The 26,967-nt window shown below is 22.8% G+C and overlaps 3 protein-coding genes across 4 annotated transcripts; 2 read left to right on the top strand and 1 right to left on the bottom strand.

The window, feature by feature from the left end:
• Window positions 1-331: 331 nt before the first annotated feature.
• Bm1929 (Uncharacterized protein) lies at window positions 332-2,480 on the top strand (the record flags this gene model as incomplete). 2 transcript variants are annotated; one of them, XM_043073084.1, is made up of 3 exons in its annotated part: window positions 332-355; window positions 507-1,460; window positions 2,196-2,480. In XM_043073084.1, the coding sequence occupies 3 exons, from the start codon at window positions 332-334 to the stop codon at window positions 2,478-2,480; spliced, it is 1,263 nt and encodes a 420-aa protein (XP_042929018.1). The 2 variants fall into 2 exon arrangements, with proteins under 2 accessions (XP_042929018.1, XP_001897002.2); XM_001896967.2 differs by lacking the exon at window positions 332-355 and having other exon boundaries at window positions 516-1,460.
• A 1,750-nt stretch (window positions 2,481-4,230) lies between these two features.
• Window positions 4,231-8,497, bottom strand: Bma-egl-23 (Uncharacterized protein; the record flags this gene model as incomplete). Its single annotated transcript, XM_043073083.1, has 12 exons — window positions 4,231-4,302; window positions 4,420-4,490; window positions 4,962-4,983; window positions 5,080-5,510; window positions 5,596-5,638; window positions 5,731-5,866; window positions 6,590-6,748; window positions 6,963-7,024; window positions 7,300-7,446; window positions 7,591-7,735; window positions 7,950-8,109; window positions 8,419-8,497. The coding sequence occupies 12 exons, from the start codon at window positions 8,495-8,497 to the stop codon at window positions 4,231-4,233; spliced, it is 1,527 nt and encodes a 508-aa protein (XP_042929017.1).
• Window positions 8,498-16,906: 8,409 nt separating this feature from the next.
• Window positions 16,907-17,902, top strand: Bm7830 (Uncharacterized protein; the record flags this gene model as incomplete). Its single annotated transcript, XM_043073082.1, has 2 exons — window positions 16,907-16,934; window positions 17,712-17,902. The coding sequence occupies 2 exons, from the start codon at window positions 16,907-16,909 to the stop codon at window positions 17,900-17,902; spliced, it is 219 nt and encodes a 72-aa protein (XP_042929016.1).
• Window positions 17,903-26,967: the final 9,065 nt, after the last annotated feature.

Raw genomic sequence — 26,967 nt, 5'->3', positions numbered from 1 at the left:
TAAATGAAACATTATATGGATAATAATATTTGTGGTAGTGAAATGAAAGTATTATAAAGTTGAAGAACGTCATTTTAATGTTAATAGTAGTTTATGTCATTTTAGCAAACAAAAATTGAAAATAAGACCGGTTAAAAGTTTGATTTGTGGCTTAAATCAATACGATTGATGAATGATAGGAATAGAAATTCAACTTAACTACGAATAGTACCCAGTCAACAAATTCAAATTCTAGTTAAATTATTTTCCATTACAACTAACTCATTCATTTCATTACGCTATTATCGTCTTAATGGATGTGTTACAATTTAAATTGCTTATTGCTTCGATCATGACAATGATAGTGATAAACAATGTAAGCATATATATATATATATATATATATATCTTAATATTACATTTATTAAATTAAAAATATAATAATTTCGTATTAATTTAATTAAAATGTTATTGCAATAATAATTTCATTTTATTCTTCAATTATACTAAATAAATTGAAGGTATAGGCTGAGCATATGAAGATACGTATGCGACGTCAATTATGCGGATGCAATCAACTGCAACAAGTGCAACCATGGATTGGCGAATTATGCATTTGCGTCCCAAAATCATCCATATTTTCGATGTCATGCACATGTCCACAAGTGCAGCAACAGTTACAACAATCAAATTATTGCGGATGCAATTTGCATGCACATATCGGACAGCAATGTCAAACAGGTTGCCAACAGTCATGTAACACGCAGTGCAATCCATATATGCCACAAATGCACTGTGAGAATGCATGTAATGATGCATGCATACAGTCATGCAACTTGCAACAGCATCAAAATCAACAATCTGGTAATTTACTCTATTGGAATCCAAATATAAATTCATTACAACAATCATATCCATATTCTTATCAACAATTATCACCTATTCTGGAACAATGCTTCATTTGTTTAATTAGTTGTGAACAATTATGCAACAATCAGCAATCATTTTTGGATGGTAATCGCATGCAATGCGGCTGCATGCAACAGTGCCAGCCAAGTTGCTCATCTAGCAACATGCAATCACAATCATTTTCAATCATACAGCAACAATGCATGCCACATTGTCAACAGAATTGTCAACAATTTTGCAATCAAAAAATGATAAACAATCAACATTGTCAACCACAATGCAAGCAACATTGCACCGATATTTGCATCATATCATCGGAAGCACAATTTGCCAAATCGATGAATCCATTTAGCAATCCAATTTCATATTCATATTTGTTTCCACATCTTACCCAATCACAATTTTGTTTTGCAAATTGTTTTGATAGTTGCAAGCAATCATGTGGAAAACAGCAAACTATCCAATGTTCTAATCCATGTACACAAAATTGTCAACAATTTTGTCAATATTATCAACAACAGCAACAAACTTTATCTGTTAGTCAGCAAGCTAAACAACCATATAAACTACAGGTCTAAACCTCTTTTTTTTGTTATCTTTTTTTCTACTTTTCAAACATTTATTTTTAAATTAAACGAAATTTTTAGAAACTAAATTCAAAAATTATCGTCATTACTGGATAAAATTGCTGCTCGAGAATGAAAAATAAGAAGTTATATTTTAATTAATTAACATATTTATATGGATGTAAGCATCGCTTGTCATCATCATACAATCTTTTGTAAAATAACTAAAAATTAATGAAAACATTGACCGACATATTGATTAATAATTCGTAAATCTAAAATTTGAAAAATTAAAAAAAAGAAACATACATTCATATCAGCAAAATTTGTTAATACAAATTTAATCTTTTCGATGATTGGTTCATTTCTCAACTACAACTAACAGTAATAGTAATAGCAAATACTATTATATGGTAATAAAAAAAAAAAAAAAAAAAAAGAAACTGATGATAACTTTTAAACTACTTATAATCGAATTAATTAAAAAAATAAACAAAATATTTGATGATTATCTGGACAGTCAGTATTCATCAAAATATATTTGTTATATAATTATTGGAATTTGTGCCAAAATAAAATATTATTCTACTAACAAATCAATTGGTACTAAGAAAAAAATAAAAATAAAATTACTTATTAATTATCAATAGTTTAATTTATTGACAAACTTTTAAATCATATTTAAATATTTATTAACTATTAAATTTTTTTTTCTATGTTTTTTGTTCATTTCATTTTCAGATAATTCGAGTAGGCCTTCATGCTTCAATGCTTGAATCAACACAATGTATTCCACAATGTCAACAAACATGCTTACAGCAATGTAGCACAAATCTTATCAAAACACAATGCCAACCAGCTTGTCAAACAATTTGTCAACAAAATTGTGGTCATCGTCAATTACCGTTACAAACACAACAACAACAACAGTTGACACAATGTCAACAAACAGCGATAATGCATTGTTATTGTACAAACGGCAATATTCCATGTAATAACGGATCGCAATGTTGCAAGAAACATTAACTAGCTCTTTCATCAAACTTTTTATGTAAACATTTCTTTGCCAGTCTAATGTAAATATATACATCAAAAAGTTGTTAACGCAACTTTTTTTCCTCCCTCTCCTTCTCCCTCTCTCTCTCTCTCTCTCTCTTTCTCTCTCACACTCATCCACTCTCTCTCTGTTCATGTCAATTTTAAAGTTAAATCTTAAATTTAAATTTAACGTACTGAGTTTTTTTAACGCTATAATTAATTTAATTTTTCTCCAATAAATAATTAATATAAATCCAATTAATATTTAGATAATACTTGGTTAGTATGATAAAATTATAACTTTGTTTGATTTTTTTTTTTTTTATTAATTTTTAAATCTTCCAAATGATAAAAGAAATATGTTAGATACATTTTTGAGAAAAAAATAACGAAGAAATTGATGATTTTTACAGTTATTCATTAATTTCTTACATTAAAAAAAAACGAGGGTAAATCATTTAATTTTTGATTTTTTAATGTAGCAATTTTCGGTCTTTTGTTTGAAATTTTTAATGTCTAATAAATAATGAAAATTGTAACAGTGATGAAAAAGCACTATGACAAGATTAGTTTCATCTGAAATAACAGAAAAACGAATTAAGTATTATTAAAGTATGTCGAATAATAATAATGATAATAATAATAATAATTATAATAATAGTAATAATAATAATTAACAATAGTAATAACGATTATATAAAATGATTATTTCGTTCAATTATTTGGAGAATTTAATGCAAATTTTCAAATTTAAACCAATCTTTTCTTCCATCTATTTTTTGACTGCTATCTGATTTCTTATCATACAGTAATTTACAATTTAAAAGTTCACTAATTGACATGGAGGTGAAAATCAAACTATCATCCCGAAAATACGAATATTATTATTTTTTTTAAATGAAATTAGTCATCATTTTTAAATAATTTGATTTTATCTTTAACTTCAATAAAGTTTTAAATGAGCATATTGTGTTTTATAGCTAATTGGTCCTTCTTTTTTCTTTCTCTCTATTATCAATAAGAACAATAATACAGAATAATTTGTATTTTTGTTATAATCAAATTTGAAAGAATATAGGATTATCACCAATGATAAAATTTGATTTGTGTAATTAATCGATTGGATTCATATTGCAAACAAAATATTATCATATCATATACTCAGATCCACTGCAATGATTCACGCATATTTTTTTTTAATGCAGAAACCATTCCTATTTCTTCAAGTTTGTTCCGGAAGACGAATACATTTCAAATGTTGAACGGACTACTACTGCACTAGCGATTGTTATCTTTTATTTCTGAATTATCATCATTCATTTCATTATTTGATATTATTTTATACCAATTTTAAAATCGTAGCATTTTTCCACTATTTCCATTGAAAGTAACACATTAATTATGACTATATTAATGCACTAATTATTTAATGTTATTGCATTTAAGATGCATTTCAGTTTTAATTTAACATTCATTTCGGCATTTTTTCACTTTCGATCCTGAAGTATTAAGCAAGACGAAATCTTTTTTCATCTCTAATTTGACATTTATTATTGTAACAAATTTTTTTTTCTTCATATGTTAAATTTATTTTGAAATTCAGAAACTTAAAGCGAATTTCAATTGTAATTCATAAAATTTCTTCAATACTAATTAAATTTAATAGTTATCTATGCATATACCATTTATTTTAAAGTATTAAATTTTAGTGCAAAACATTGGAATCTTTTATAAACGATCATTTTTTTGCGCCTTTCCGATGATCTTTGCGTGAAAGAGTACGTGAAAGACGTCGGAACTTATTCCATTCCTAAAATAAAAAAAAAAAAAAAAAAAAAAAGAAGAAGGACGAATAAACAAATAGAAAAAGCTACAGCAATAATTTTAAAATAGTACGTTTGAAAACATCAATTATTAGGTAACTCACACTCTGATATTCTTGATAGCGTTTCCAGGCTTCCTCACTGTAACCTTTCCGCCGTAAAGCATCCAGTCTTGCTGTAAACATTCTTTCTCAAAAAGCATATATAATGTGAAAAGGAAAATGATAATACGCGATCTGACGTGACTACGTGAGGCATGAATCATTAAAGTAAATTTTAATAAGTTATCCATAAACATGAATTTGTGTTCTCCTTTGCGCTGATATTTTAATTATGGATGAATATGTAGAAAATTTTTAGAATAGCTTGATAAATTTGAACTATAAATTTTTTTCCTAATGTACAATTGCGCCATCACAGATCGTAACGAGTGATTTTTCGGCAATCTTGAGAAAAAAAGAAAAATTCATTCTAACTTGTAAATGCTTCTAAAAAATTTTTATCAGATTCAAATCTAGGTTTTATTTCCTGGTTTTTTTTTTTTTTTCCTTTTTTTTAAATTCAATTCATGGCATAAAATTTGCTTTTAAATTAAAAAATTTAATTTGAATGATGTGACACTGGAAATAATTGAATTAAAACTTACGATCCTTAACACTCTTCTCTTCCTGCAAATATAACTGTAATTATTACCAGTAATATCTGATATATTTAAAATTACTAAAATAAAATTCAATATTTGATTATTCAAATAGCTAACGTACTGATTCAACCGATGTGCCTTGTTCTGATTTCAGCTCCTGTGTTACATCCGTAACTTCAACTGATTCTGACACTGATTCCGGCGGCGATGTTGGTTCAAGTACAGTAAGCACTGGTATTTCAGGTATATATGGAATTTCTACTTCTTTCGATAACTCCAATAGATACAATTCAGGTTCAGATATTGATTCTATTTCAGGAGTTACTGATATTGGCTCACATTGAGGAATTTCTTTTTCTGGTAACAGCTTGACTGGTTCAGGTTCTGGTAGTTCTACTTCTGATTCATATCCCGATTTTGCTTCAGACTCCGGTTTCAATTCTTCCTCCAATACAAACTTAGATTCTGACATATGTTCCGGTTCTGGTTCATTTTCCGATACATCATGTTCAGATTCATTCTCACATGATGCACAAGCTTTTGTGAGAAATTCTACAAAAGAATTTAAACAATTAGAAATTTTATTTTTAAATGTATAATAATTTCATTTACAAAAAATGATTAAAAAGAAACTAACCATTTTCATCATGCGAATTAACTTCTTGTCGTGGAGTTGTAGTCTATAAAATAAAAAAAAGATTTTTTTTTCTTTTTTTGAAAACAGAAAACTTCAAGAACGGAAAAGGTAATAATATACATAATAAGATTATACTCGTAATGAAGGTCGTTCACCAGCTTCAACCTTGATCGCTTCCTCAACAAAATGACCAATATTGAAACCGGATATTGCTGTATCAGGAATGTTAAATTGATCACATAAATTGCGAATTATCTGACGAACAGTTAATCTATAAGCAAATATTTGTTGCATTTAACATATTTATTATATTTCGTAGTGTAAAATTCAAAATTCAATTTAATTATATTTTTAAATGGAATAAGTACATTAAATACAATAAGTAAAAATGACAACAGCATGATGATTTCTGTTATGCTAATGCAAAAATCAACAATAATATATTTGCTGTATTGAATAATTGTATAATTTTAATAATTTTAGTAAATGGAATAATTTTAAAATTTTAAACAAATTTCGTCAATAAAAGTAAATAGAAAATTTACGTCTCTCTTTTATATTAATGAAAAAGAAAGAGAAAAAGAGAGGAAGAAAAACTCAACTTAAATTTATTATACATAATTCTTTGTTCTCTTTTGACAACAAATTTTGCAACAAAAAAAAAAAATTTAATTAATTAAATGCATTGATAATATAGTCTTATGCTTTTATTCCGACAGGTAAATGAGAGGAATTAGGGAAGAAGGCAAATTTATTTGCTCGTACAGTAAATCTAAAAATAGTTTTACATTTTAATTTGAAATGACTTCATCATTTCAAATCCTAATCATATATTTTTAATTTTAAAATGTTTTCAAATTTTAATTGCAATAATTTCAAAATTTAATCTTACATTTTTATAATTTTAAATGATTTCAAATCTTTTTAAAGTTTTATCATTTAATTTGATGTGTTAAAAAATTGTCAATTTGAATGAAATTACAACGATCAAAACCTTTTGCCACCAAACCAAATTTCAATATTGCCAACATTTTTAATTTGACGTCTAAAATAATGTAATTTCTTTAATGTATCAGCAGCAATTTCAATAGCAATTGTTGTAAGTGCTAAACCAACAGTTATGTATAAAATTGTTATTGCCATATAAGTTCGTCTGCAAATTTAGTTTTTATTTTTATTTTTTACCCTATAAAAATTTACTAATAATTTTACCGAAAAAAAATTTCTACTAAAAAAAAAAGAAGAAATTAAAAGTAAAATTACAATATAAATTTATATTAATATAATAAAAATACTATCCTAATATCAAATAAACAACAATGATAATTAAAAAAAAAAACTTTTTTTTAAAGTAATTAAAATCAAACCTTTGTGGTACAATATCACCAAGTCCAATAGATGTTAATGTTATAAAATTGAAATATATGGCCTAAAAAAATATTACAGTTTGAAATAATTTTTCATAAACTAATATTATCAATTTCTTTTTTTTTTTTTAAAAGCCATTAGTTTTACATTGTTTATATTATCATTATAATGAAATGAATATGTAAGATGAATAGTAATTAAAAATAAAATATTGAAATAAACTTAATGAAATAGGAAATGAATTATAATTGAATAATTGTTTCACTTTTTTCCTTTTCTTTTCTTCTTATTTAAGTAAAATAAAATTTGCTTTGTTAATTTTGATTAATTACTTACAGTAAAAAATGGCATTTCAGGTTCATAGCTACTGAGTAACAATGAACCAGCAATAACATAAATGAAAAATAGTACAAGAAGTGCTAATGTTCGATTTGATTGTTCATTATCATCAGTCATTTCTGATTTTGCTTCTGTTCCATTAATCTTTAATTTTATGAATTAATTTTATTAAAAAAATTTTTCTTTACTTATAAAAAAAAAAAAAAAAAAAAAAAATTGCCAGAAATTAAAAAAATGAGTTATTTATTTTCCATTTTTTTTTTTTTTTTTGAAAAATAAAGAAAATACCTGTTTATCATCGTTATTTTTTTGTCCATTTATTTCATTATCATCATTTTTTTCACACAGTAATTTACCTTTAGAATTATTACTTATAAATTTACTCGATTTGTGATTACATATTATCATCTTAAAACGTTTTCGCAGCAATCGTCTAAAATTAAAGATTAAAATAAAAAGAAAATAATTGAAAGAATTTTTAAGATAAAAATCAATTTATAAATTTGGAAAAACATAAAAGATTTCATTGATAAAATTTGTCTTTTTTCTTTCTCGAAAAAAAAAAAAGAGACAAAATTTTGCTCATAAAATTCTTTGATTTTTAAAAAAAATTGTGAAATTTAAAAAAAAGAAAAAAAAGTAATAACTTTATTTTATTATTGAAACGATCATTGCAAGCAAAAATAATTCGAGAAATAAATTTGCCAAGATCAGCAATAATAAGTAGTGTTAATGGTACACCAAATGCAGCAAAAAATATACAAAACATTTGTCCTGCGAATGTTTTCGGCGTAATATTGCCATAACCTTAAGTGAAAAATAAAAAATAAATAAATAAATTAATTGTATTTTTGAAAATTTTTACTATACAATAAATATAATTAATAGAATTATAAATTTTGGTAATAAAAAGTTATCATAAAAAATTATCAATTTTATAATATTCTTTAAAAATAAAACAAGACAAAATATTAAATTGCATGTGAATAAGTATTATATTCACAGTTTATTTATAAGTTCCATTATTTTTGCATTATTTAATTTCTCATTTAATTCTATTTTGTTTATTTGCTTGTTTGTTTTTTTTTTTTCTTTTTAAATTAAATGAAAACAAACCAATTGTTGTAATAAGTGCAAATGCAAACAATAACGAATCAAAAAATAGCCATTCATTAACCGATGAGTCTTTGTTCATTTCCGAATCTAAATAAAATACAAAAAAAAAAAAAAAAAAAAGAAGCGAAATAATTGTAACTAACTAAATTTGTTTATTTATAAAATTTATTGAAATTAGTTGCTATTTTGTAAAATTACGACTATACTTCAATGATTTGTCTCATTTTTCTAATTAAATTAGCACTTGAAGAGCTATAGTTATATTCCAATTATATTAGTTTATCTCACAAAATAATTATAATTTTTTTTTTGAAGATTATTGTTGAATGAACCTTGATAATTTGATGATTGATTATATGTTGATAAGTAATTATTGTTATCATCCCTTTGTTCATTATTTGTTACATTTGAAAGTGAAAGTAAATTGTAATAATAGCAACGTTTGAAATAGCGAACTGACAAACGACCGAATATAATATTAGAACAATTGCTTTTTCTCAACAAATTCTAAAATCAATCTCAAATTTAAAGGAAAAAAAATAGACAGAGTTAAAAATGTTTGATTTTTATAATTAATATTTACAAAATTTAATCTAATACAATTATTACGATTAGTAATTTTCATAAATTAAAAATTTGAAAATGTAAATTAGCAATGCCAAATCTTTTGTAAACAATTAATAAATTAAATAAAATGATTTTATAACCAAAACTATTAATTGTTTCACTTTTGCTAAAATCAATTTTATATAAACATTCATTTTTATGATTATTTCTATTAATTACAATCACATATATTATTTTTATTGCATCTTTTATGCTAAAATTTTGAATCGAGAAATTTATAAAACAAACAAAAAAGAAACTGTGTTTAAATAAATAATAAGTTATATTAAAAAACCATGTTTAAATAAGTAAATAATAATTATCTATTAAAAAAAAAAAAAAAAAAAAAAAAATTTCACTACCTTGATAATATCAGTTATACATTGACGTGTACTATTCCAATGATTCATATAAATAGGTGAGATTATTAGTGAATCTAAATATTTATCTTATAGTTTTAAATAAATAATTATTTTTTTTTTTTTGTTAGGGAATTATTGTTTATGGAGAGGAATAAAAAAATATTTAATAATGCGCATTTTATTTTTTTCAAAAATAAAATATTTTTTTATTTTTTTAACAGATAGATTTACAAAAATAATACTTATCACAACTGTTGATGATAATTAATTATAAGTTCATTTATTTCTAAAAGTAATTAATTATATGATTGCAGAATTAATAAACATTCATATACTTTAAAATGAACTTACGAGTGGAAATTTGAGTGATATCGTTGTGTAATCGAACATTTGACAGGTGATCTACCTGTTCTTTAGTTTCCAAATATGATAAAATGAGTGCTCCAAAAATAGCATAAATAGAAACAATTGTTATTAATAAAATACGCAAAAATATTGGTCCCATCTAAAAAAATTAAAAAAGCTTCAAAACATTTTAGCTAAAGATTTGTAATGCTGAATTGTAAGCAAAGAAGTAATAATTTTTTGAAGGGAAAAAAAATAAGAAAAATAAACAGAAAAATGAAGTGAAAAAATAAACTTAATAAGATAAATTTTTAAAATTTAAAAGGAAGAAAAAAAAAAAAGGAAAAGTTATTTATTTATTTGTCTCACTTTTTTTCTTTTGAAAAGAATTTATTAGATATTCTTTATAATATTATAAAATGATTATTAAAAAAAGTGCAAAAAATTAAATTTTAAATTATGAATGTAAAAAAAAGTCATAGCGAAAAAAAATTGAATTTCGTTTCATTTTTGAAGTATAAAAGACAAATTAATGAGTAATATTTAACTCTAAATGAATTGAATAAAAAAAGAATAAATAAATAAAATTGAATTAAAAAAGCGAATAAATAATAAACAAACTTTCGAGCCAGCAATACGTAACCAACTTTTTAGCATTTTTTCCTGTTTTATTGCTTGTTACAACTGTTCGGCAAATTTTGTTTGCTGAAATTATTAATGTTTATTTAAAAAATAAACAAAAGAATCGAGCAAAAAAAAAGAAAGAAAAAACAAAGGTGATACTTATTGAGTGTAACATAAACAAAAAAAGTAACACACACAAAACACACACAAAAAAAAAACGAAGAAATGGCAACAATAATTTTGTCAACTTTGTCATATTTCGAATGAAGAGAAAAAAAAAAATATTTTGTATTTGGAAATTGAAAAATTTATTAACTTTAATTAGATGGATATAATAATAAATCGAACAAATAAATTAATAGATTATTAATATCAAAAGAAAAAAAAAAGAAAAAAATTACTTATAGGCTTATATTTGTTACATAGTAATAACATTTACAATAAAAAAATGTTAATTTTTAAAAAATTATAAAAGTTCAAAAAAACGAAAGGACTATTTTATCTTTATTTTTTTTACTTTCTAATATTGCATTTACTATTAATAGAAAATTAGAAATATATTTAGAAGAAAAATAATAGTTTAACTAAAAGCATAAAACATTAATGCTTTAATGACATTTGACAAGCAATCTTATCGGTGCTGTATAGTTTTAAATTTTGATATTTTTTTTTTAAAAAAAAGTAAAAAAAAAAAAAAAAAGAACGATGCCATCAATTTATTCTAATTTTTCATTGTAAAAGAGTAAAAGCATCTACTACAATCAGTAGGCGCTGTGGTGCAATTGGATTTGTTTTTTAAAAAAAAAAAATGAAATAAAATGAAAGAATTGCTAAATAACGAAGAAAGGAGGACGAGAAAAAAATCTTTTATTTAGCGATAGTTGCAATTTTAATTGTTATTGAACAAATAAGCAATAATGAAAGATTTATTGTATTGGCAAAAAAAAAAAAAAAAAAAAAAAAAGAGAGAGAGGAAAAGAAGAAAAAAAAATAAAGTTTCAAAGATGACAAATCTCTCTCTCTTTGCTTATCAATCGTTAGCATAACAATATAAAATCAAATTAGTTAGAAATTTAAATGATTCAAAAGGAAAAAATTTTTTTTTCCTTTCCTATTTTTTTGCAAAATTTAAACCTTTGTTTTGACAAAAATGTTTACTAAAATATTTTATTACATACAAATAGTGTATAGGTGAATAATTATCATAGCAATAACAATTTCACACATATTATCACTACTATCAGTTATTCATATTGCATATAAAAATTGTTACATTATCATCGTTATCAGTTACAAGTAATTCTAATATAAATATTTCTCTCTCTCCCTCTCCCTCTCTCTCTCTCCCTCTTCCTCGTTAAAATTTATAATTAGAATGAAAAAAAAAAAAAATTTTGTGAGATATTTGAGAAACATTTATTAAAAAATTTCAGGCGAGATGGTGTAACTCGATTATTTTTGAAATGAATAAAATTATTTCTTAAAAAAAAAAAATTCACTAGAGCATTTAGAATTGAATAAGTTAGAAAAAAATTTTTTTAATGTAATTTTTTAAAATTAAAAAGAAAAAAAGAAGGAAAAAGAGAAAAGAAAAATAATAATTAAATAAATGATTATATTATATCACTTAATTATTTACAAATATCAAAATTAAATTATTGTTTGTGATAAGTCGTTGAATAATTACTTTCAAAAGAAATATTAAACTTATTACTGATGATTTCAAATTTATATAAGAATATTTTGATTAACAGAATACTTCATTTTAGCGCTTGAAATATATGTATATATATCCTTATTTCTATTTCTAAAAGTTCAACGATTTAAAAAGATCATTGGAATTGCAAATTGAATTAACATAGCGATTTCAATTTCTAGAATGTTTCTAGAATTTCTAGAATTGAAATTACTTATCAAGATGAGTGGTACTCATATCATTTATCAATGTTATCATAAATAAATGCAAAATGATAACAATTCAAGTTATCTTCATTAGATTTTAAAATCGTCTCATACTGAAATGAAAAGATTGCAAAAGTGGAACTTATAATATAACTTTTTTTTTAATTTCAAGCAAATTTATATGTCAATTTTGAATCTCAAAACAATATCTGATTAGCTATATTTGTTTAAGGTAAAAAAAATTCGAGGAAAAATTTTCACGAATTTGATTAATAATATAAAATTAATCTAACATGAATGAAATAAAATTGTCTCGCAAGAATACTTGAAAAGACATATTCAAATATTTTTGAAAATTTTCAAGAAAAAAGTTATTTTCAGTAATTAAAATTGATCATCTGAATGCTATAACTAAAATGCAGCTAAAAATACAGTTTAAACAAAACAAAAACAAAAAAAAAAAAAAAATACTAAGATATCAAATATATTTGTAATATTATCCACTTATTTTCTTCTTTTAATTTTAAATAATTAAATTTTTGCTAATAAATTTTAAATGATAATAATGATAAGAATTGAGGAAAATATTTTTGTAAATATGCATGAATTGATCAGAAATTATTTTTTCATAGAAATTTAAAATTATAATTACAATCAATTAGAAATTTTGAAATTATTTTACATTTCTGTCAGAAAAATGAGAAGCAAATATGAATCTTTTATTAATTAAATTAATAGAATATCAGATAAATTTTGAAAATTTCATAAAAATAAAACTAAAAAAAAAGAAAAAAAAAATGAAATTTCTTTTTTTTTTTAACCCAAGCAATATGTTCTATTAAATGCTATCACCGAACAATTTGATTATCCATTTGCTCTAATCCACCTGAAAATGTTTCACAAAAGTTTTCATAGCATTTTATCATTTATTTAATTAAGTTAAAGAGCACAAAGAAAAGAGAGAAAAGCAAGAGAATTCATTAAAACAGATAACTTGATAATTAGCAAATGTAATTTTGATAAAAAAAACGATACCGTTGCTACAATTTTTTTTTGCATATTTATTTATTTATTCATTTCTCATTGCCTAATTATTGTTTGTTTGTTTGTTTATTTCTTGTCATTAGTCCTACATTATTGCCTAATAAGACAGAAATATTCATTCTTAAAAAAAATTCACTACTTTAAAATCATAAAATAATAGATTTTATATAATTTATTTTAGTACAAATGAAGAAAAAAAGTAAATATTTGATAAGTCATAAACCAAAAGCAACATTATTGCACAAAAGAAAACAAAAAAAAAAAAAAAAAAAAAAACAAATATACATGAAAGAATTTATTATAATTGAAAGTGAATATTTTAATTTTAAAGTTAAACTCATCTTGAACAATAGGAACGTCAAAAAAAAAAAAACAAAGGAATCAAAATGATGCAACAGAAAAACATGCTGATATAAAAGAATAATTATTAACATACTTGTTAATAATTATTTTTTTTGTTAAATTTTAAGTCTTAAAAATAAAAAAATGTGAACTAAATAATCATTTAAAATATTAACAATATTTTAAAATCATCAATTATTTTAAATTAAAAACATTTTATAAAAAAAAAATTTTTTTTCTCAAGAATTTTTTAATTAACAAATACTTTAAAAGACATAGAGCATTTATAAAACTTCTGCCTGCAACTATATTATTTATTGAATAAAAAAAATAAATAAAATCTGCCGCACATGAAAAAACACTTCAAAATTGCATTGTGAGGTAATAGTAGAAAATTATTTAAATCTTTTATTACTGACCAGTTTTATAATAATCCTACTAATATTATTGTCAAAAGCAATTGTCACCAATTTCCACTGGTATTACTACAATTTCCTTGAAAAATTATTTTCCTTTTCAATTTGTCCAGTTTTATTATCATTACCATCATTACTATTATTATTATTATTATTATTATTATTATTATTATTATTATTCAGTATGTTATTAACAGTAGTTAACTTAACAAAAAGTAAATAAAATGTAAGTGGAAAAGAGCAAAACTTTAATTTAGTAAAGGTTAATATGTGTGATAAATTAATTTTATTTGAGGATAAAAAAGAAAATGAATGATTCAGTGCTGTAATGTGACAAATGTCACGAATAGGAAACGTGTACTACGCCATATGAAACTTTCATTACGTAAAGCAATGATGATGGTAATCTATTATTGACACAAGAAAATTACAAATTTGATATCATATAAATTTCAAACTGTAATAATGAGCTGTGAAAACTATTAAGTTTACCAACATTTTCAACATATGAACTGGCGGTAAGATATAAGTTAGAGGAATATTTATCAAATAATATATAAAACGCATGTTAAAAATAAAATTATTGTTTATGTGAAAGCAAAAGTTATTGTTTATGAAATATCACAAACAGCTGACGAAAAGTAATTCACATATTGCAGATTAAACGCAGTGAAAAGGAACTTTTAATAAAAGTTAATTTTTTGTGATAAAAAGCAAAGAAGCAAATATTATGTGACATTAAATAAATACTAAGCTGGAAATGGATGATAATTTAAATGAATAATTTAATTTTTAATGAAGTTAAAAGTAGTAATAGTTCAAAATTTGCTCCTTCCTCACTATTTTCCATTAAAATATTGGGTTTTAAATTTTCATTTTTAAAATATATTAAATCAATCAAATAACTTATTCATTTTCATTTTTTAATTTTATCATTTTAATATTTTTTAGGAAATGATATATTATATCAATTCGTGAATATTAATTAAATGGTTAATAAGGCACTGAAAAAAAAAAAAAGGACAAACAATGTTTGATTATTTGAACATTAAAGTTGAAAAGCAATAACAGTTAAATGATATGTTAATAATTAAATAAAGTAAAGAAAAATATTTAAAACATACTTTTATTTTCTTTTAAATTCGGTTCAAATAGTTTTAGGTGTGAAATAATTTCAACAATTTGTTAGCTTCAAGAACAAAATTAACGATTGAGGGAATAAATATTAGTAAAGAAGGAAAATTGAAAGGTGGGAATAAAAAATGAAACGATTTGAATTGAAAAAAAAAGGAATTATAAAGTGAATTGAAGAAATTTACTGTCGCTGATAAATTAATTGAATTGAATTGAAAAATTTCAAAAGTTTCGTTTCATAAGACAAGAAAATGTGACGGAATTGCATATCCCACTGAAATTTAACTTTTATTTATTGCAATTTTAGTGATTATTTGTTGTTGCGATTTTAAGTTTATTTTATTAAAATTCTATTTCCAATTGTTTACAGCCATCCATCACTCAGACGAAACAAATTGAATGTTTATTCAATAATGAAAATAACAAATAGTTTTATTTTTCATTTTATTTTCAACATATTGACAATGATTGATTTAAAGTCTGATTAGTCAGAAAATGTGATAATATAAAAGAGTAATTATTAAGAAATAAAAATTGAGAAAAAAGAGAAAACTTGCTGACTTGATAATCATTTAAACAATATCACTTAATAATTATTTTAGTTAAAAAAAAAAAAAATTTATAAACAAATTTTTTACAAAGATTTTTTTTTGTAAATGGAATATTTTAAGAAACATGCAGCATTTGTAAAACTGAGGCGGTATTATTCTTGAACAGAGCAATAAATAAAATCTTACAACCATTGAAAACATTTCAAAATTGCATTGTGGGGAAATAGTGGAAAATTATTTAAATATTTTATTATTATAATAATTCCACTAATGCTATTGTCATAAATAATTGTCACCAATTTCCATTTTTATTGATATTAGTATAATTTCCCTGAAAAATTCCTTTCATTTTCAGCTTAACTCGTATTATTATCATTCCTATTGCTGTCACTATTTATTTTCACAACAACAATTCTCATTATTTATAATCACTATCACTATTATTCATTATTAACAATACTATTGATAATTATAAAAAACTATTGTGGTTATTGTTTTATTTATTATTATTATTATTATTATTATAACTATTATTATTTATTACAACAATAATTCTTTCTGCTCTTCTTCTTGCTATTATTATCATTTCAATTCTTCTTATTATTACTATTATTGTTATTATAACTATTATTATTAACTATTATGATTGCTATCAATATTTGCTATTAACATTATTATTATTTATTACAATAATAATTCTTCTTGTTCTTCATCTTAATTTTTACACTATTATTATAATTGTTAAATAATTTTGATGATGTACAATAGTTTTCCTTTTTTATTTTTTATTTATTTTTTTTTTTTGGGTCTTTGTTGCTATGAGTATTAAAATTAGTGGCAATTTTGTTTTGATAGCATTGTAAGAAATTAAATTTTATTAATAGCATTGTAAGAAATTGAATTTTATTAGTGACATTGTATAAAATTCAATTTTATTGCTTTGTATAAAATTCAATTTCATTACTCACTTTGTATTTATAGCAGACGGAGAGGGACAAAAGTTTTCCGTTCATATCGATTACAATCGGTTACTATCACCAAAAAGAACTTTTTTTTTGAATTTTTTCCATCATTGATTTAATGTTCTTTTCTCTTCCCATTATTGAATTCATTTTCATCGCTCATTTAAAGAGAATTCAATTAACATAACTACTAATAACTGATGTCACAGAATTCGCTTATCACTTTAGGTTAATCAAAAAGAATTGATAATATCAAAATTTATCAGTCATTGTATTCTATTTGGAATTTTAATATTGTTTTCATTTTTGCTGATTCTTCTATTTTTTATAGTAAAATAAAATTGAGTTATTTACATTATTTGGTTTTGATTTCAAATTCATTAATAGGATGCATTAAATAATGCATTATTTCTTACATGGATGAAAGAATCCGATTATTTCAAAATTTCAGATTAGTGTTCCACTATATGTAATTGTGGATTAGACATAACTTACACTATATCAGTGAAGATTAACCAAAGTTATTGTAAGAAATTTCTAAACCACTTTGAAAATTTTTTATTTTTTAGATTTGTAGAAAGTGGTAAGAAATTTGAAATTTTTTACATCTGTAACCAGTAATTAAGCAATTATTTGTTATCAAAACTGATCTATAATTATTTATTTGACCGCCTGAAGAAAAAATAAAAATGATTTCAGCGTTTGACAATGAATAAATCTATGATAATAAAAATGATAAAATAGATAATCATACCTTCATTAAGTGATAATTAAGTGTCGTTTTAAAATGTTTAATTAATACTTCACACTTCTAATGATAGGAGAACAATATTATTGGAAATAATATTATACATATTACAAATCAAATAAAAATTAAAATACCCAGTTCAAAAAAGCAAGAAGCGATGATTTTTTTTTATTTTCTAATAAGTTAGTGATCATTCAATTTTTATTTTACTTGATTAATTTAATGATCAGTACATGAATGAATATGCAAAACATGAGGATATCAGCGACGATCAGAATTATTAATAAATGATAATGTTAGTTACGATGATAATGGTTATGGCGATGATGATGATAATAATAAGGATGATAATGATGGTAGTGTTGATAATGATGGTGGTGATGATAATGATAATGATGGTGGTGGTGATAATGATATTGACGATGATAATAATGACTTGCAATGGTGATGATTGATTATATGATGACAATGATAATGATGGTTGTGATGATGATTATAGTAATTATGCTATTGCTAAAATGATGAGTGATGATGATAATGATAATGGTCATGTCGATGGATGGCGACGATAATGATGATGGTAATGAAAACTGTGATGGTTGTGATGATGATTATAAGGATTACGGTGATGATGGTGTTTATTCTACGAATTAAATCAAGTAATGGTAACAGAGCTATCAAAATTAGAAAGTATTAGACTTGTTTCTTTTCAACATAGCTTAAATTTTAGTTATAGTTTGAATTGACTTAATATTATATTTTAGATTTTTTTTTTTCGCCATTATTGGTGCACTATTACTCGAGTAACATTATCAAAATAGAAAAAAGTCGAACTTAAAAAAGTTTCGCAAAACTAATCATTAGAATAATCATATTCGCTTGATATAATATAAGCCTGTTATATAGGCATAAAAATTTTTTAATGCTTTTTAGATTTCTTTAATATAAGAAATATTTATGCATATTATATTTATATCAAGAAAAGAGAAAAAAACTTTTTAAAAAAGAAACGAATTATCGGTATAGTGATAGTTAACAAATAGTGTAATTTTCAAGTAAATTTGAGAAAAGTTACAATTTAACAACAAAACAAAAGGAGAAGTTTAGAATATAAAATTCGAAAAAAAGGGAATGGATTAGTAGAAAAAGCAAAGCAAATCGAAAAATTTTTGAATTCTCTCTCAGTCTTTATAACTTCATTAATATGTTAATTATGAATGAAAAAAAAAAAAAAAAAAACAAACAATTTAAACAATGAAAAATATTTAGATTAAAATGAACAAATTTATGATTATAACATATTGTTTACAATAATTGTTAGGTGGAAAAAGCGAGTAGAAATTTAACTAAAAATTCGCATTTCTTTTTTTTAGGACTCTAAAATTTGAAGCTATTGTATTTTTCAAAATTTTTAAAGTTGGAATGAAAAGTGTGGAAAATTTGGTGTTGAACCGCTATCAGTATTGTTGTTTTAGTTAAAAAAGAAAGAAAAAGAAAATGAAATATTAAATAAGTCAAATTTTGGAAACTAATTATGTTGGACAGAAATAACTAGCTTAACTTATTTCTTGGACTTTTCTTTTCAAGAATTAAAAACCATCGCATCCATTCTTTAAATATAAAAACTTCAATTTCATTTTTGAAAAATTTCTAACTCTTTCCGAATCTGAACAGATTTATATGCATTTTTGAGAATGCCAAGAAAAAAATATTAGAAAATAATAGCAAATATGATGAAATGTGGATGAAATGAAATGTCACCGATGCAGCATTCCGGTTAACTTCAGGAAATTGCCCGTATTATTATGCATTTTTGATTATTTATAAGACATTCTCTCTGTTTCTTTTCCGTTTCATTAGCTTAACCGATTAATTTATTCCGATTCACTGAATCAAAGATGAAATAAGTTTCGTTGTCTAAAATATGCCTTTGAAGTTATTCAAGAATTTAATAGAACAACAACAATAATAACAATAATAATATCAGTATCGAACAATAATAATAATATTAACAGTAATATAAAGTAATAACAATGATAATAATACTATCAACAATAATAATGATAAATAATAATATTCCATAAGAATCCAATTAAATGTTTTGAGGGTTACTTTTGTTTTTTTTTATTGCACATTTTTTTCACTTTTATTTGCAATTACTGACTAAAATTTTACTTCACTTATGGATAATTTTTCAGTTTTATAACTTAAAAAAACAAAAAAAAGAAAAAGGCTGATCATTTAAAAAAATTCAAAATTTAATTCAAATATAGTGTAACTATAAGTTTGATTTGTTTAAACAATAATTACACGCCAAACACTAATAATTAATATAAATAACAAAATGAACAAATGATATAATTTAAATAGCTTTTATCATTGAAGTAAGCTTCATTTCACTAACCTAAAACATTTGAATTATTTAAATACTGCAAATACATTGAAACAATAACTTTTATTGAATGTGAATAACTGATATTTTCAGCATAATTTATTCAACGAATATTTTTTAATTGCATTTGTTCCACCATTTATCTCTTGCACAAATTAATGAATATTTCAACCGCTTCAGTGACTATTTAAGTTTGTTTTATAAATGATTGTTGTAACAATTTTAGTATCAAATATTGCATATTATTTTTACCTGCTGAAAGAAATATTATTAAAATTTCCTTTTCGAAATAAATAATAAATGAAAAACTGAAGCATTTTATGAATAATATCAAATTGTATTATTAGTTTGCTACAAATGCACTTACTTTCGCTTTTTTTTTATATATCATAATGGTTAATAAAAAAAAAAAAAAATTATTTTAATCAATTTTTTTTTTAAAAAAAGGGTTACTGCATTAGCAAAATTAAGAGATCTAAAAATTTTAATTTTAAATTAGAATTTAATTAATCAATCAATCATTTAATATAAAAAAAGTATTTTTATTCCATTCGTATTAATGTCTAAAGCACTTCCTCGAAATAATTTATCAATTAAAATTCCATCTGGTGTAACAATTTTCTTTTTTTTTTCTTTTTGAAACATTGTAATTAATTAGCTATTTGGTTTAATATTTCATGTAACTTTAATATTTCATCCATCATATATTTCAGTTTCACTAAAATTGATTGAAATTTTTTTATGAGTAAAAATGATACTTTTCCATTTTTACGGAATAATCAGTAGAAAGAAACATTATCATTCTCAAAATAAATTAAAATAAATTCTATTGAGTATACTACATTTCAAAAATGAATTTCGACTTCACAGATTATTTCCTTTCTTCTTTTTTTTTCTTCTAAATGAAAATCTTTTTTAAGAGAAAAAAAAAATTATTTGAATTCGTTTTTATACATTCTACAATGCTATTAATATTAATAATATCTATTTTTTCTTTGTTCGAAATAATGATTTTAGACAGAATGACATAAGATAAAATTATGTCAATAGCACTTTTTACTTTATTAAATAAGAACACACATCAAAAGTTAAACAGTAATAATCGTTGTTATTTAAAAGTAATGATAATCAAAGGTAATAAAGTCTAATTTAGATGATAATAATCTAACGTAATCATTTTTTTTTTTATTAAGAATTTTTGATGATATAAGGATGAAAAATTGAGTTATGATTTAGGTTAAATTATCGTTTAAGCAAATTCTGTTACTTTTAATTATCATTATTATTATTTTAAATATGTGTCGAAAAAGGATTTTTATTATAGGTGGAAAATTTGAAAAATTATTGTTTGTTGTTTAGAAATTGAAAACAAAAAAAGTGAAAATGCAAATAATATTGCACAAATATACACTATTTATCATCCAATAAATCATTTCATAATTGTTTTATTTTTATTATATTTTTTTTAAAAAAAAAAGATTTAAAATCTTTAAAGTAATCTAAAACAGAATTTTTTTTTTTTTGTCATTAATATATATAATCATTTTGCTATCATTTTTCTTCGACTTCTTTTTTTCTTTCGTTTTATAAATGATAGCATTTTTGGTTGTATTGGTGCAATTATCTTCTTGAATTGAATTTTTTTTTATTCTTTTTTCAAATTTTTTATTTCGCATATTTTAAAGCAAACTAAGCACAAATAAAATGTATGGAAATTTTATTCATTTTTTCATTTTTTTTTTCGTTTATTATGAAAAAGTAATGAGATAGCTTTATCAATTCAACTGTATGCTTTTAAAAAATGAAAAAAAAAAAAATAAAGGATTAAAATTTTTATGTGAAATATTTTTCATATATGGTTAATTTACATCTCAAATTAAAATATTCGAGGAAATATGATATACTTATACTATATCTAATTTTAGCTTTCTCTCTTCAATTTCAATGCATAAGTCATCATAATGAAATAAATTTTTGAACTTTTTTATGGTTTTGAATACTTGATTTTAAGTTTTTTTTTTTTTTTTTCACAAAATTTGAATATTTCATATCTGAACTTAGTATTTAAAAACAACTATGATCTATTTATGTTGGAAAATTTTTTCTTTCCAATATATATGCAAATATTTTTATTTTTTATTTGTTTGTTTTCCGTTTCTTCTTTTTGTGTGTTTATTTATTTACAATTCTTCCTTCCCACCTTCTTTTTTTTCTTACATTTCTTTTGTAAACAAAAACTTTGATTAATAAACAACATCTAAAGCTGCCAGTCAATCGTTTCAGCTAACCATGTACTACTTGCTTACAAATACCAACGTTTGAGAATTTGAAAATTATCAAACAGTAAACGATCTAATTACCAATCACAAGAATAGCTTCAATATATTAAAAAAAAAAAAAAAAAAAAAAAAAAAAAAAAAAAAAATGAAAAGGCTTTAACTTTCCAAGCAATCAATCGTAAAGTAATGAATGATTGTACGTAAATTTGAAAACAACAGCTTAGATGAATGGATATTTATGATAAAAACAAAGTTCAGATTATAAAAGTTATTTATTTCGGACAATATGATCAATTGCTAGTAGTAATTTTATTTCTATAAACAATAAATCAAAAAATTGTATGTTTGTTATATGTGTATCCAATAGTTACGTTTTGCTAAGTTTTACTACCAAAATTTTTAAAACTCGAATTTTTAAATCAATCATTGTCAATATGTTGAAAATAAAATGAAAAATAAAACTATTTGTTATTTTCATTATTGAATAAACATTCAATTTGTTTCGTCTGAGTGATGGATGGCTGTAAACAATTGGAAATAGAATTTTAATAAAATAAACTTAAAATCGCAACAACAAATAATCACTAAAATTGCAATAAATAAAAGTTAAATTTCAGTGGGATATGCAATTCCGTCACATTTTCTTGTCTTATGAAACGAAACTTTTGAAATTTTTCAATTCAATTCAATTAATTTATCAGCGACAGTAAATTTCTTCAATTCACTTTATAATTCCTTTTTTTTTCAATTCAAATCGTTTCATTTTTTATTCCCACCTTTCAATTTTCCTTCTTTACTAATATTTATTCCCTCAATCTTTAATTTTGTTTTTGAAGCTAACAAATTGTTGAAATTATTTCACACCTAAAACTATTTGAACCGAATTTAAAAGAAAATAAAAGTATGTTTTAAATATTTTTCTTTACTTTATTTAATTATTAACATATCATTTAACTGTTATTGCTTTTCAACTTTAATGTTCAAATAATCAAACATTGTTTGTCCTTTTTTTTTTTTTCAGTGCCTTATTAACCATTTAATTAATATTCACGAATTGATATAATACATCATTTCCTAAAAAATATTAAAATGATAAAATTAAAAAATGAAAATGAATAAGTTATTTGATTGATTTAATATATTTTAAAAATGAAAATTTAAAACCCAATATTTTAATGGAAAATAGTGAGGAAGGAGCAAATTTTGAACTATTACTACTTTTAACTTCATTAAAAATTAAATTATTCATTTAAATTATCATCCATTTCCAGCTTAGTATTTATTTAATGTCACATAATATTTGCTTCTTTGCTTTTTATCACAAAAAATTAACTTTTATTAAAAGTTCCTTTTCACTGCGTTTAATCTGCAATATGTGAATTACTTTTCGTCAGCTGTTTGTGATATTTCATAAACAATAACTTTTGCTTTCACATAAACAATAATTTTATTTTTAACATGCGTTTTATATATTATTTGATAAATATTCCTCTAACTTATATCTTACCGCCAGTTCATATGTTGAAAATGTTGGTAAACTTAATAGTTTTCACAGCTCATTATTACAGTTTGAAATTTATATGATATCAAATTTGTAATTTTCTTGTGTCAATAATAGATTACCATCATCATTGCTTTACGTAATGAAAGTTTCATATGGCGTAGTACACGTTTCCTATTCGTGACATTTGTCACATTACAGCACTGAATCATTCATTTTCTTTTTTATCCTCAAATAAAATTAATTAGGAAAATAATTTGCAACAATGACAATCAAAAAAAGTGATATGGCCAATTTATCCTTCATTTCTTGGCTGGACTAGTAAACTTATGTCTGTAATAGCTCAATAGGACATTATGAAGTAAGTTGTAATGACGTAAACAATCGATCAAATTTGTTCCCAATCAATCATTTCCAATTTATTACTCATATTTTAACGAAATGTCAATTTATGTTAATTTGAATTGAATATTGTATTTCGGTTGACAGTTGTTAGTTACAGTCATATATCAGGTGACATCTGCTTTATTATAGCTGTACCTATGAAATGTGTCACGTAAGTTAGTTAGATGAATGTCCATTTTACTTCCACTTTTTCATCCTTTAATAAAATAAGTCTGAAAAGAAAAAAAGAAAAGAGAAAAAAAAAAAAAAGAAAATGAAGAAACTCAAACATTGTGCTTACAAGTTTCTCTTAGTTTTTGAATTATTCAAATTTGATTGAATGGTTTATTTCCTTTCATCAGTGCCCTAATTTAGTATGCTGTCATTTTTCTGTCTAACATTGATGCAACCCTCATGTGGCCAATTCATTTTGGTTTCGTTCTGTCAGTATGCACTGAAATTAACCTTTGGCATTTCTCATTCTAGAATTTTCCAGGAAAATAAACATGAAAAATATCATCAAATTAGATAAATAAATACAGTAAAAGTGGAAAAATGCATTTGTTGTTTATTTATTTACATAAAAGTACCACATTATCTATTAGTAATTCTGATAAACTTGAAATGAAGATGATTTAGTAAGTTTTTTTTTTTTTTTTTTTTTTTTAAAAAAAAAACCTTTTGTAATTTCAATTTGGATTTATTATCAGAAGCTTCGACCTTTCAAATACAAACATATCTATCAGTTTCAATGTTGATCGCGTTTAAAATACTCACACCTAGCAATTATTTACTAGTAAAATTTAAATTAAAGTGAAGAAAAGTGATTAATAATCGTAAGTCAATACGAGTAAAGGTTATCATTATTACTATCATTGTTATTACTTTATATTACTGTTAATATTATTATTATTGTTCGATACTGATATTATTATTGTTATTATTGTTGTTGTTCTATTAAATTCTTGAATAACTTCAAAGGCATATTTTAGACAACGAAACTTATTTCATCTTTGATTCAGTGAATCGGAATAAATTAATCGGTTAAGCTAATGAAACGGAAAAGAAACAGAGAGAATGTCTTATAAATAATCAAAAATGCATAATAATACGGGCAATTTCCTGAAGTTAACCGGAATGCTGCATCGGTGACATTTCATTTCATCCACATTTCATCATATTTGCTATTATTTTCTAATATTTTTTTCTTGGCATTCTCAAAAATGCATATAAATCTGTTCAGATTCGGAAAGAGTTAGAAATTTTTCAAAAATGAAATTGAAGTTTTTATATTTAAAGAATGGATGCGATGGTTTTTAATTCTTGAAAAGAAAAGTCCAAGAAATAAGTTAAGCTAGTTATTTCTGTCCAACATAATTAGTTTCCAAAATTTGACTTATTTAATATTTCATTTTCTTTTTCTTTCTTTTTTAACTAAAACAACAATACTGATAGCGGTTCAACACCAAATTTTCCACACTTTTCATTCCAACTTTAAAAATTTTGAAAAATACAATAGCTTCAAATTTTAGAGTCCTAAAAAAAAGAAATGCGAATTTTTAGTTAAATTTCTACTCGCTTTTTCCACCTAACAATTATTGTAAACAATATGTTATAATCATAAATTTGTTCATTTTAATCTAAATATTTTTCATTGTTTAAATTGTTTGTTTTTTTTTTTTTTTTTTCATTCATAATTAACATATTAATGAAGTTATAAAGACTGAGAGAGAGTTTGTTTCAAATTTTGTTTTATATTTGCTTTGCTTTTCAATTTATTTATTTACTACATCAAAAATAAATTATTGATTGAATAATACTTTAAAAAAATAATTTCACTTATCTTTCTTTAATATTTCAATTTTTGCTTTGTATTAAAACTTAAGCATTTTTTTTTCTATTCTTACTTGTTGCTATTTATATAATTCTCTTTAGAAGATGCTAGAAAGTAAAAATTTGAGTAGTGAAGAAATGATTGACTCCTAATTGCGTGACTTGATTAGTTTTTTCTTTGCAATCTGTTTCGAATAAAATTTAAATTTTCAACTCATTGTACTTTAAAGTTTCTTTCGGGATTTTTCAAATTCAATTTAATACTTCGTTTTTTATAATTGTAATGTATCAATTGTACGTTTTCATTATTAGCTAATTCAACAAATTTACTGCTTTTGCTACATTTCTTTCGTTCCTTTTTTTTTTTTTTTTTAAAGTTTACTTAATAGTTAATCTGACAAATCGTTAAATTATCAAAATTTTTTTTTTTTTTTTTTTAATCGATACATGTTAGAAATTGATTTTTAACTAAAAAAATTGTTAAAATTTACCATTCATAATTGCTTCAATGTTAAATGAAGGGAATAAGAAAAAGCAAAAGAAGCAGAAAAGAAGAAGCAAAAAAAAAAGAAAAGAAAAAATGATCTTCTTATAGAACATTTTAAATTAGTGAAATAAAATACAATGAAAAAGTTAAAACATAAAAAACAAAAATTATCCCTTTTTTAACTTATTTATTTACTTATTTTAATTAATTTGTTTATATTTTTTTTTTTCCATAATTTTGCTTATGTAAAATACGATGCATTATGCATTATGTAGTAAATTTAGAAAAGATTTAAAAAGTGAGTAAAGATGGCTTAGAAGATAAATGATGGATGATTAGTTATAAAGTTGTTTCATTATTCGTACATCATTTTTGCACATTATGCGACATAAATAGATGTATATATTAAAATAACATTTGAACCTATTCTAATGTCATTTTTCAATGTCATCCTTGTTCTTTCAGTATCTTTATATTTATCATTATTTAAGCTATCTTTGGTCTTATTTAAAATTTATGCAAATTACTCATAACATGTGATAGCTTTATATAAATATCAATGCTAGATTAATAGATAAATGATAATTTTTTGTAAATTTTTATGATTGAATCTTAAAATATTTTTTTTTTTCAATAA

This window comes from Brugia malayi (genome assembly GCF_000002995.4).
Source record: "Brugia malayi strain FR3 genome assembly, contig: Bm_v4_ChrX_scaffold_001, whole genome shotgun sequence".
In the NCBI taxonomy this organism is placed as follows: domain Eukaryota; kingdom Metazoa; phylum Nematoda; class Chromadorea; order Rhabditida; family Onchocercidae; genus Brugia; species Brugia malayi.
This window is presented reverse-complemented; position numbering and strand designations above follow the sequence as displayed.